Source organism: Phaseolus vulgaris, chromosome 8 (assembly GCF_000499845.2).
Source record: "Phaseolus vulgaris cultivar G19833 chromosome 8, P. vulgaris v2.0, whole genome shotgun sequence".
Taxonomy (NCBI): domain Eukaryota; kingdom Viridiplantae; phylum Streptophyta; class Magnoliopsida; order Fabales; family Fabaceae; genus Phaseolus; species Phaseolus vulgaris.
Window position 1 is genome coordinate 59,749,680 of NC_023752.2, and position 12,470 is coordinate 59,762,149.

The 12,470-nt window shown below is 32.4% G+C and overlaps 1 protein-coding gene, 6 non-coding genes and 1 pseudogene across 7 annotated transcripts; 7 read left to right on the top strand and 1 right to left on the bottom strand.

Annotated features, from left to right (window-relative positions):
- The first annotated feature begins 366 nt into the window (after positions 1–366).
- On the top strand, positions 367–1,252 carry LOC137823985 (transcription repressor OFP17-like). Its single transcript, XM_068629391.1, has one exon. The coding sequence runs from the start codon at positions 547–549 to the stop codon at positions 1,102–1,104; it is 558 nt and encodes a 185-aa protein (XP_068485492.1). The 5' UTR covers positions 367–546; the 3' UTR covers positions 1,105–1,252.
- Positions 1,253–1,739: 487 nt separating this feature from the next.
- On the bottom strand, positions 1,740–4,111 carry LOC137826571 (protein GRAVITROPIC IN THE LIGHT 1-like; annotated as a pseudogene).
- Positions 4,112–4,802: 691 nt separating this feature from the next.
- TRNAG-GCC (transfer RNA glycine (anticodon GCC)) lies at positions 4,803–4,873 on the top strand. Its single transcript has one exon. It is a non-coding gene; the product is annotated as a tRNA-Gly (tRNA).
- Positions 4,874–4,878: 5 nt separating this feature from the next.
- Positions 4,879–4,965, top strand: LOC137827335 (small nucleolar RNA snoR114). The gene has a single exon (XR_011083726.1). It is a non-coding gene; the product is annotated as a small nucleolar RNA snoR114 (small nucleolar RNA).
- A 3,238-nt stretch (positions 4,966–8,203) lies between these two features.
- On the top strand, positions 8,204–8,274 carry TRNAG-GCC (transfer RNA glycine (anticodon GCC)). Its single transcript has one exon. It is a non-coding gene; the product is annotated as a tRNA-Gly (tRNA).
- A 6-nt stretch (positions 8,275–8,280) lies between these two features.
- Positions 8,281–8,366, top strand: LOC137827339 (small nucleolar RNA snoR114). The gene has a single exon (XR_011083729.1). It is a non-coding gene; the product is annotated as a small nucleolar RNA snoR114 (small nucleolar RNA).
- A 3,780-nt stretch (positions 8,367–12,146) lies between these two features.
- TRNAG-GCC (transfer RNA glycine (anticodon GCC)) lies at positions 12,147–12,217 on the top strand. The gene has a single exon. It is a non-coding gene; the product is annotated as a tRNA-Gly (tRNA).
- A 5-nt stretch (positions 12,218–12,222) lies between these two features.
- On the top strand, positions 12,223–12,308 carry LOC137827334 (small nucleolar RNA snoR114). Its single transcript, XR_011083725.1, has one exon. It is a non-coding gene; the product is annotated as a small nucleolar RNA snoR114 (small nucleolar RNA).
- The last annotated feature ends 162 nt before the right edge of the window (positions 12,309–12,470 follow it).

Here is a 12,470-nt window from a genome sequence, read left to right on the forward strand (position 1 = left end):
TCCTATAACATATCATTACAACCACAACTGCATTTGTTCAATATTTTTTACAATATTTCTAATTAAACCAATATATCTTGTTAACACAATTTTCCCATGTTTTGTGCATATTATCCTACTATATTCATTGTTGAAACACTGTACATGAGAGAGATTAGAATGAGCATGAAGATAAATAAAATGTTTTTCTCTCTCAAATGAATGTTCCTAGTACAGCTAAAGACAGCACTGCTTCATTCCCTTAACGCGTATGTTGTGTACTGCTATGACATTTCTATCCAAAGACGTGAAAGCCACACACACCAACTAACATTTCAATAAGCACTACTTGTTTAAGACCTCACACCCTCTCAACACACCAATAGACTTCTCCTCTCTCCCTAACCAACATCACAACCTCATTCTCTCCGAGTTTAACAACAGCTTAGGTTCCAACAAACATAACATCCACCTACAAGTAATCACAAGCGACAAAGCCACCATCCTATGGTAGTGCACTAAAGCACTCTACTTTCTTCAACAACACTCCTCTCTTGCTTCTTAGAGATGAAAGGGAAAGCATTGGGTGTCTTTAAATCCAAGCTTCTCAAGCCATGCAAAAGACTACTATTCTTCTTCAGAGTTAAACCCAAGAAGCCTGTATTTATAGGAGCTCTCAAGTTCCGTGCTCATAAGTTCACATTCCCTAAGGCCTTCACTAAAAGACTAACTATGTCTTCTTTGTTGCAATCAGTGTTTCGTTCTCCAAAGAAATCTAAGCACATGGACTCGGTGCCAGGACTCAGGAGTCCCTCCAATGTTCATGAAACTCCACTCTTTCCCTCGCCACTTACACCGGCTTGCGCAAAGGCTTGTGATGTGGAGAAAAGTGAAGAAGGTTCGAGGCAAGAGGTGGAAAATGCCTGCAAGAGTTTTGAGAACTATTTGGTGGAGATGATTGTGGAAGAAGGGAAGACGAGGGACTTGATGGATGTGGAGGAACTTTTGTATTGTTGGAAGAACCTTAAGTGTCCTGTCTACATTGATTTGGTTAGTAGATTTTATGGAGAGCTTTGCAGGGACTTGTTTTCTCCTGACAGTGGCGATGGTAACAGTTCCCAGTGAAGGCATGAGGAGAGAGTGCGAGAGTAAATAGATATTCATTTATTAATTTTCAATTGGTGTTCCCACAAAATTGGATGTGTGCAATCTATGAGTGTAGTAGTTTATATGAAACCTTTTATGAAATGGTCCATCTTTCTTGACTTATTTATCTCAGTTTTGATGAAAGACACATTATGATCCTAAATATACCAATAACAGCATATTGTCACATACATGAGTAAAGCAAATAAGCCTCCTTACAAAAGATTAAACCATCAACTACAGTTTGGAAAGATATAAATTAAGGGCAAAGCATAGACACATTTCCTTACGTATCTTGGTGTTGTTATCCAATCAAAGTTTCACCTCAATGATTCACATAATAAAGGTTGCATTAAGGAACCGTATAGGTTGCGAGGTAAAACTCCAATTCAAAAACAATAAAAAACATCTAAGAGAATATTTCTAAGTTTTGTCCATAAACTAATACCTGGTTTCTTTGGGGGAAAGGGTAATTAAAAAGCCAAGAGTAACATGTTTCACCACCGATGAGTGATGACCAGAAAATAGAACATTCAAGAAAAGTAGTCTTACTTGAACACCTACTTACAGTTTATAGAGAAATTTGAAAGGTTAAAAAGGAAAATACAGAGCAGTAAGGAAATTTAAGACCACTGTAACTACTAGTAATTAGTTCTCTAATTAATAGAAAAAATTACAACGAAGAGCTGGTGGTTGAGTTTCCAGCATAACCCAGTAGTCATGGTTATCTTGACTAGCTAAGGTACCATTCAAATAACTCTAGTACAAAAACTATGTGGTTCTGTTAGCTGAATTACCAGTTAAAAAGGCCACCATTTAGCTTGAATATTTTGAGATATAAACTCGAGACTTCACCACCGTCTTTCCAAATTTAAACCCTGGCATGATCATAAACTGAACTTTGTGGGTCGTTCTTTCTTCATCTGAAAGAATTGCACTCTCCTTTTCTTCTTCAACAGATTCCATGTAAAAGTTGGAGAAAACACTTCCTCTGTTCACAGAAAATAGGGTTACTGCAGAATCTATTGACTGAGCAGATCCAAGTAAAACCCAAACCCATTTTGCCATCTTAGCAAACAGTTGATAGAACTCAGTTCTAGGGTGCTTGCCACTCATTATAAACGTTCGGTGATCCAAATTGCCAAAGAATGACTCTTCCATTTTGGGATGCACAACGAGAAGGTATTTTGCTTGAGAAAATTTGGCAAAATCTGAATGCGGATTCCCCATCAGTGCATCAAAAGGGTCATCAAACTTCATAATATCACTCACATCACAAGAGGTTAACGCAACCCCATGAAACATTCTGCGGGCAATGTAGGCCTCAAAAGCATACTTCTTATCGCACCTTTTGGAATAAACAACACCATTCTCAATAGAACTTGCAGCCCTATCAAGGTCCCATCCTGAAGCTTTCATCAAGCTAATCATTGGTTTTGCAAAATCATGAATGGACTTTGACGCAGCCTTGAAGACATCCTGAAACTCAGTAACACTCAAAACGCCTGCTCTACTTTTCTCCAAACTTATCTGATTGATCTTATCAGTGAGATTTTTATTCCCTAACTCCAAATCCAGCAGCTCGCGCTGCAACCGGAAAATCTCGGAATCTTTGGCACTGTTTTGAGACTTAAGCTTCCCCAACAATGCTTTCTTGGCCACAATTTGAGGCATCAAGGGAGCAGAACGAGAGGCATTGAACCTTGCTTTCTTGCAATGCTTCAGTGAGTATTCGCGCTTGAACTTGCAAATCTTCTCAAGCTCAGCAACAACCAGGTCATCAGCAGCAACTATTTTCGGAGGGTCATAGGGGATATGCGCCTGCTGAAGCTGAAGGTATGCCAATTTCAGTGCTGAAACAGCCTCAAATATCTTCCTCGTGACCTCCAAACCAGCACAACCCTCCTCTTTGGCTGGCACTTCAATGGGGTGGGGATGCACTTTCTGGTGATAGCATTTGCTCTCTTCATTACTGTTTTCACTCATAGGAGTCTCATTGCAAGTGGGTCTGTGCAAATGAGGGAGATTGGGGATTTCAGAGGAAAACACTCCAATAGACTTCAATCTACAAACTTTGGCAAACTTGCAGACCATTTCTGATATATTATTTGAGTTGAGTTTCACTGGCTTAGTATCTGAGCATTCCATGGTAACAAAGATCAAACCTTGAGCTCACACAAATAGATCCAACAGCGATCCTTGCTTCAACAAACAAGTAAGCACTTAACCGAATCCAGATAAAAAGAAGAAGCAAAACACTCACTCAAAGCGCGTTGGATGAAGTGCGGTTTTCTAACCACATTGCACACACCTAATAACTCAGACAGAGCCAAGATTCCAGGCACAAACACCTGGTAGTGGTGGCAAGTAGGATCCCAGATTTAAAATTGTACTAAAAAATTGTTTACTTAAAAATTTTATATAGCAAATGTAAAGCCTAAATGTTTCCCAAGACACACTTCAACACCGAAAAAACACATTATTATATTTAAACTTCACAGCAAAACACAATAAAAAAAAAAAACACCCCGGATAAAAGAGCCAAAACCCATTTGAGTTTCAAAGGAAAACAGGAAGACAAAGCCAAAATCTAACCAGAAAGTGGAAGTGCAGTTGGAGGAACAGTGATGAACAGTACAAGATAGCAAGTTCTATCGGTTGGAGTTCAGTGGTGGTTGGCACCATCTTCTGTGTGTCTGACATTTGAAAGTTTGAAACTGGAGTGAATACACATTCATACGTGTGTGTTAGTGTTGGGTTTGTGAGAAACGCGAGAAAGTGATTGTTTATTCATTATGACTACGTTATTTTATGATTATTTTGGGTGTTCGGGAAAGGGGTGAGAAGCAGGAAAGGGAATCTTAATCTGTCCTGTTTCAAAAGACTGAAAGATTTTCTTCAGAGAATGGAGAGAGAGAAAAGGTGTGCGTGTAAATGTACTTGCAGTGCAGGAAGAGACACGCCAAAACCAGTACCAACAATGAAGTAAAAGTGGGTTCCAAATTTTGAAGAAAACAATGAGATGATAAAGAAATAATATGCACGCGAGGTTGTTCCTACTTCTTTGGTTTCTTTCCAAATCATGGATCCCCATGCAGATGCATCCAACACCACTCATTCACTCCATTACAGACACAGAACAAGCCATCGTGACCGTTCATTCCTTTGTGCGTGTACCTCCTCTGCTACAAAACTTCCCTTGTTGTTGATACCAATGCTACTACCACTACAATGCCGTTTCTCTTATCAATTTTTTATTTTATTTTTCAAACTCACCAATCCCTCTATTATAAATTAATTAATGCTTTTAGCATTCAAAAAGCATTTCATATTCATGGGTTATCAGTTTTTAATTAAATATTACGAAATTTGTTTTAATTCTGTACATTGAAAAATAGTTATCATCAACCAAAATGAATAGATACTCCTATTATATTTATGAATACAAACTCGGACATTATTTAAGAATATATTTTAATATTTGTTAAAGTTTATATGATATAATTTTTTTTATTTTCGTTTAAGCAAAATGGTTCTCACTAAACAGAATGTTATTCGTGAAAATCTTACCTATAAATAATTTTTATAAATAATATAATTTTAAAAGAAATGAGGACACTTCACAATATCAATGAAAGTTAGCTTCAAAGATCTGTTGAAACACTTTCAAACAACAAGCACCAGTGGTCTAGTGGTAGAATAGTACCCTGCCACGGTACAGACCCGGGTTCGATTCCCGGCTGGTGCATTCATTAGCTATGACGAATCTGTGTCCACGGTGATGGATGGGTCTATCACATTCCTCTGATGTTTCAGACGACTCGTGACACATCTGAGCTCTTCCTTTTTTTTATTAAATGTGATTAATAATCTTTTTAACATCTATTTTGTTAAATGGCATATTTCCCTTGAAGCATAATATATACTTCTAATGACTATATTATAATTTTGATAACAAACATAAACGCATATTCAATTATTTATGTTATCTTCTAGGTAAGGAAAGATACATTTCGTTATCACATAATTTTTAGTCTACTTAATATTAGTTCCTAATCGTTTTTTTTTTTTTTTTCATCTTATCCTTGACAAAGTTTAAGGGTAGTTTTTCAACACTTAAATCAGGGAAGTAATAAGTGTTATTAAATGTGATCATATTTTGATACGAAGATATAATATTTATTTTGATAAAATTTATTATTTTTTTCATATAATTATTATTCTTTATACATTTTATAACAAAAAAGGATTTGACTGTACGATCCAAAATTTTCTGACATTACTAGACGAGTAAAACAAATATGATTGTTCTACCTAAATTCCTAACACCGTCAGTCGACAAAAGATGGCATGATCATTAAGTCCAAAAATTCCTTGGCACTACCAGTTGATTAAAAAAAAGACATGACCATTCTACCTAAATTCTTGACATCGCCAGTCGACAAAAAAGCATAATCGTTATGCCTAAATTTCTGGCATCGTCAATCGAAAGAAAGGGTATGATTGTTTAGTCCAAAATTTACACAAGAAAAACATTATTGTTCTGCCTAAATTCTTGGCACTATAAGTCGACAAAAAAGACATGATCGTTTTACCTAAATTTTTGGCATCGCTAGTCGACAAAAAACGGAATGATCGTTCTTCCTAAAATCCTGGCCTCGTGCCAATCGACATAAAAAGTCATAATCATTATGCTTAAATTTCTGGAAAAAGGGCATGACCATTCAGTCCAAAAATTCCTGGCACTACCAATCAACAAAAAAGGAATGACCGTTTTAATAAGTGTTATATTTCAATAATATTGCATATTAAAATACAGACACTTATAGATATTAATTGATAAAATAACTATAATATAACCCATAATTTATGAATTTAAACATTTTTATGTATTTTGTGATTATAATCTGAATAAGAACTATTTATTTCCAAATTTGTGTTAATTTCAGCATTCTAAAGAAAAATTGAGATGAAAGGGCAAAAGAAGAATAAGCAAAGCCAAACAGGGAAAGTTGGAACGCTCCTACACTCACCCAAGCAAGCCCAATCTCGTCCAAGCGAGCTTAATCTCACTCAGGCGAGATCACTCTAGAGACGTTGGGCCTGTTTTCGTCCAACTTGTCTAAACTAGCCCAATCACGCCCAAACGAGAAGTCACTTAGCCCAAATCTAACTAGGTTAAATATGAGGCATGAGGCACAATCCTAGACCTTCAATTGAGAGAACATGAGGTGATAGAAAACCCTAGAGGAGGCAGTCGTCAAGAATAAGCATCATGGATCTTCTTTTCTTGCTTTTCATGAGTGGCTAATTCTACATCTTGGGATTGAGAGTAATTTGTTCAAACTCTTATGTATTTAGGTGATATTTAAATATAATAGTATGTTGTTGATTGATGATTGTTATTGTCATTTTATTTGTAATGCTTTGTTTACCATGATCAAGATCCTTAGATTTAACTGAAAAGTACTTCTAAGTTTCTGACACAAATAATGCTTAACATATTTGAATAATAAGAATAAATTTGAAATATTAATTGCTATCAACTTCTAATCGTAATCTTAAGGAGTTTTTATAAATATGTGAGGAATCAATATTTATGAGACTCTCTTAATAAATATATATGCGAGGAATCGATATAAATGACTTTTATATGGGCATCAATATCAATCAAATGACTTTTATTACTTCTGATTAGGTACACTTGCCGTAAAAAGAGTCATCACGTTCTACCTAAACTCCTGACAATGTCAGTTAACAAAAAAAGGCACTATCGTTATGCCTGAATTCCTAGCATTGTCAGTCGACAAAAAAGGTCATGATCATTTAGTCCAATACTACCAATTGAAAAAATAAAGACATGATCATTCTTCCTAAATTCTTAGCATCGCTGATTGACCTAAAAATGCGCAAGACTGACCTACGTGATAACGATAAAAATGTAAAAAAGTAAAAAACATAAGCCTGACTTACGTGACGATCACGATAATGTAAAGGGTATAAGAACACAAGTGAGACATTATTTAAGAATATATCTTAATATTTGTTAAGCAAGTAATTTATCTTTAAATTTCATTTTAATAAATTAAAATTTAATATATTAATATTTATTTTACAATATTAATTTTTTCTTTATAAAAGTTTAGTTTCAATACAGTATAAAAAATAATATACTTTAACATAATATCGAAAATAATATTTTCGATATTATTTTAATTGCATACAACTATAATTCACAAATAAATAATTCATAATTAAAATTTTTTCTCAATAAAATTTCTGAAAATTATATTTATGGTCCAAAATTTTTACAGCATTTATATTTTTTCCAAAGTTAACTATAAGACAATAGAAAAAATATTGTTTCAATTATCAGAAATAATGTTTTAATTACAAAAAATTATAATCTATAAATAATTCAATCAAATTATTTTTTCAACATTTTTTAAATACAATGATAAATGTATAAACTTACATTTTTATCAATTTAAAAAAAATTACAATTTCAATCACACTCATGACATTACTTACAAACTTTCATAAACTTTTCCTACACTTTTCTCTCTATATACTTTAATCCAAACAACTTCATTTTTTTTTTCATATTTTCTTTTCAAATCATTTCAAATTCACTCCCTAATCCAAACAAAACATAAATTTTCACCAATTAAGATGGGTTGATAATTTTATTTTATTTTTGCTTGATTCTAGATTTATTATGATGAATTTGTGCATTACAAGGTTAATTAAATTTTAGAGAATTTGAGTAATCATTCCCTCTAGGATTAGTATACTTGACTAAATGCACATTTGATTAGTGTATTTTGTTGGAAATTGAGAGATAAATTTTATTTGATTTTTTCATTAACTAGTAATCTATGTTAAGGCTGCCGAAATTTTAAAGTTGACATGATATAATTCTTTTATTTTCGTTTAAACAAAATGGTTCTTAATAAAACAAAATATTATTCGCTCAAAGAAAAATGGAAAGAAAAATGGAAATGAGTTAAATCTCACCTCTAGATAAATTTTATAAGTAATATATTTTTTAAAAAAAATGGTCAATTAGAAAACAAAAGCACCAGTGGTCTAGTGGTAGAATAGTACCCTGCCACGGTACAGACCCGGGTTCGATTCCCGGCTGGTGCACTCTGTTAGCTGTGACGAACTAGTGTCCACGGTGATAGGTGGGTCTATTACACTTCTCTGATTTTCAGACGATTGGTGACACATCTGAGCTTTTCCTTTAGTTTTTTTGTGAATGTCATTAAAATTTACTATATTAACATTTAAAATAATAATTAATTGGTTAAGCATACATGATACTTGTGAAAAGTATATACGTGGTAATGATTATATTCTAATTTTGATAATAAAAGTATACTCAATTATTTATATGATTGTTGAAGTTAGGAATGGGCAGATTCTTCCTGCACCATATCATTTTAAACTACACCCAATATACATAAAGAAAAAGACTAAAATATCCTTAATGAAATGAAAATTAGGGTTTTTTAAAATGTGCACCCAACCCAACAACATTGCACCTTTTTTTCTGTGATCACTATGAGGAGGCCGCGTGCGGAGAAGACTGTGAGGCAACGCGCCGAGAAGGAGACGAAGCCACTGGAGAAGGATTGAATCCGTCGGAGAAGGATAGAAGCCGTCGGAGAAGGAGACGAAGCTACCGGAGAAGGATTGAAGCCGCCGAAGAAGAAGACGAAGCCATTGAAGAAGGATAGAAGTCGTCGGAGAAGGATTGAAGCCACCAGAGGTAGTTGGTAAAAAGGTTATGTGACATATAGGTAGAGTCTGCAGCCAATATAAATAAATATGCAACTTTTGCCCAATTTTCATTGGCGGTGTAAAATTAATATTGAAACCATTATCACAACTACAACTAGTTTTTGCAAGCAAAATAGTATGTATCTCTGCGCTGCATCCAGTCTAAATTTGCTTTAGTAATATATCCCTCACTTGCTTAACAGAATGATTATTAATTTTATTTTATTTTATATATATCAAATATTTAAAATATAGAAGCTTCATTCCAAAAAAAAATTAACAATAAAAAATAAAGATTGCATAATGTGGAATAAATTGCTTCTAAACAAAAATGGGTGTACATTTAAAAAAAATCCTAATTTTTATTTTATTAAGGGTATTTTAGTATTTTTCTTTATATATATTGAGTGTAGTTTAAAATGATATGGTGCAGGAAGAATCTGCCTTAGGAATGAAGCATATTTATTATTGGATGTATTTTTTTGGTAAACTTGATATTAACTCCTAATAGTCTTTAGCATCTTAGACTCGATCAAGTGTGGGGATATCTTTAAAAGGTTTAGGGTTTAGTAAATCAGTACTTAATAGTTGAAAGTAATAAATATTATTGAATGTGTATTTTAGTATGACATTGATCAACCTATTCGTAGAGATATGTTGGACGCTCATGGTAGTGGACCTAAATTAGCACAAATTCTCTGCAAAACCTGTGTTTATGTACATTTTATTCGTGTATAGAATAGTATGACATATTACACATTTAAGTGTCAAAGAATCTTTTCATTTGATACTTGGAAAACCTCTTCGAAGCTCATCCTTCATCCATAATTTGACTCAAAAGGTTTCACCTTTCCAACAACTCATGCAAAGACACTCCACTCTTTAGTAAGAAATTTTGGCTCTATTGTGGGCTCAAACCCACACCACAAAGTTAAGAGCTTTATGGTCAAACCTCGTGCATTTTTCCACATAAGTATACATTTCACACCTATGTGGATGCAACCACAATCGTGTGACTGAACCTCAAACACAATTTTTTTATGTGTGTTTCATAGGCATGACAAGATGGTAGAGTGCATGTTTGACTATCTCATTTTCATCCATTAAGTAAAATTCATCCCTATCCTCATTCTCGTATCCAATAATTTTTTTATCTCATCATCAACCCTAATGAGGAACGAGTATACTTGTACATGTCTCTTTATTGTTCCAAATATTAATTAAATAATTTTTAAAGTAAAAATTAAAAATTACAACAAAGGAAACATAGTATTATCAAGTATTTAATGTCAAAATGATATACATTTTTTTCTCCAATATCAAATATCAAGAAAAAAAATTATAATTATATAAATATCAAATAAGAGTATCAAATAACAATTCAATAAAGTTCAAATAATTATGGAAAAGAGTAATAATAATCAAATGTATGACCTATAAATAAGTTACGAAACTAAGAACTAAAGAAAATTTAATATACTACTTTTTAGGTTATCTAATAATTTAAACGATGATGAGTGTGAGGATAGGGATGAGTAACCATCCCCGTCCTCATGCCCAATTTAAAAAATCGGGTGTTACTCGTATTCATACTTGTACTTAGTCAATGTGGGGATTCCCATCAAAATTGGGATGAGTTCAGGTAATACCTTAAGAGACAGGTTCATTGGCATTCATAACCCTTTTAGTCAAATCTCTGGTACAATTTTTTATGAGTTTTCAAACACATATGAACATAACGACACCCTTTGTTTGAATCTCTAGTACAATTTTCTACATCAGTGCATCCTCTCATACCCATGTGGACATAGCCACAATACTGTGATTGAACCTCTTATTTAAATTTCTATATGATCGTGTTTCTCACACTAATGTGGATATAGATATACTCCAATAGTTAAACATCTAGTGTCATTTCTATATGTGTATATTTCCCCCTCCCATCCATGTGGTTGTAGCCACATCCCTCTTATCAACCTCCAAAATAATTTTTCTATATTAGTGCATCTTACACCATATATGATACAAATACAACCCTATGGTAGAACCATTGCCATAATTTTAAATTCACAACTAAATATCAAATTTATACATTTTCTACAAAAATATTAATAAAATTTGTGAAACCCGTTTAATTAAAAAAATTATTTTAAAAAGAAACTAAAAGTTGAAATTCTATTTTAGGTTGAGTATATAATTTATAATGTTAACTGTATAGTTATTCAATTAAAGCTTTTATTATCTGTTTAAACATTTCTCTCTAAATATCCTCCTACTTTTCCAAGTTACAAATATATATTTCTTTATAAAATAACACAAAAATGAGAAGACGAGAGAGGAAGATTTTTTTTTATAATTAATCAGAATTTCTATTAGAGTAAGTAATATTTGCTTTCTAGCATATTTTTTAGTCTACTATGAGTTTAGGTTCAAATTTGAATTTTTAGAAATACTGTGTTGAAAGGAGATGATTGTTTTCATCAAAATCATCATTTATTTTTAATGTTTTGTTATATTGGGTGTTTTCTCGATATTTGAAACTCTTAAAGAAATACTTTTTTCTTTTTCTTTAGTCAACCTTTGAGATTTTTTTTGTAGTTTGGAAAGCAAGAATCCACCAAAAGGAGCTTTCTTTTTTATTTTCATTTAATTCTAAATTTAGTATGACAAGTTGGTGCATTACAAAGTTAATATTAATTAAGATTTAGAAAATTATAGACAATTAATTAAGAGTTGTAAATAGATTTCTCGTTATGAACAGAAAAAAAGAAAAAACTTGAATGTTATAATTTGATGTTATTTAAATTTTTGAACTAAAACAAATAATATACGATTGTTTAATGTTAATTTTTTAAAATAAATTAATATGTTTTTAAATAAGTTTCCAATTAAAAATATAATATAAGTGAACTTGTATTACGATAGAGCAAATAATTTAATTGCCTCTTCAACTTTAGTTAAATCAAGTAAATTGATCCTAAACAATTCAACTCACATTTTAACTTCTAATAATTTTCAATTATTTCATTTAAATTAATTGATTAAATTTTTATTTGTACCAGGTGAAATAATGTTGAAGAGTCTAACTGTCAAATGAAAGGTATGCAAAGAAACAAAAGTAAATTTGGTAAAGACAGGAAACCCATTATTAAGAGGAAAAAGTTTCTATCAAATAAGGACACTTCACAATATTAATAGCTTCAGATAGTTAATTGGATCAGTATCTACCATTAAAAGCACCAGTGGTCTAGTGGTAGAATAGTACCCTGCCACGGTACAGACCCGGGTTCGATTCCCGGCTGGTGCATTTCATAGCTATGATGAAACTGTGTCCACAGTGATGGATGGGTCTATCACACTCCTCTGATCTTCAGAAGATTCGTGAGACATCTGAGCTTATCATTTTTTTTTCTAAATGTGATTAGTAATTTTTTAGCTTGAAGCATTCACTTTTTCTGTTTAATAATTATCTTAGACTTGAAAAAAAAATTCAAGTTTTATTTAGTTTAGTGATTATGATATTATAGTTCAGTTTATTTTTTATCATAAAAATAATTAAC

Coding starts and splice junctions, on each gene's coding strand:
- LOC137823985 (XM_068629391.1), top strand. CDS start 547: ATGAAAGGGAAAGCATTGGGTGTCTTTAAATCCAAGCTTCTCAAGCCA.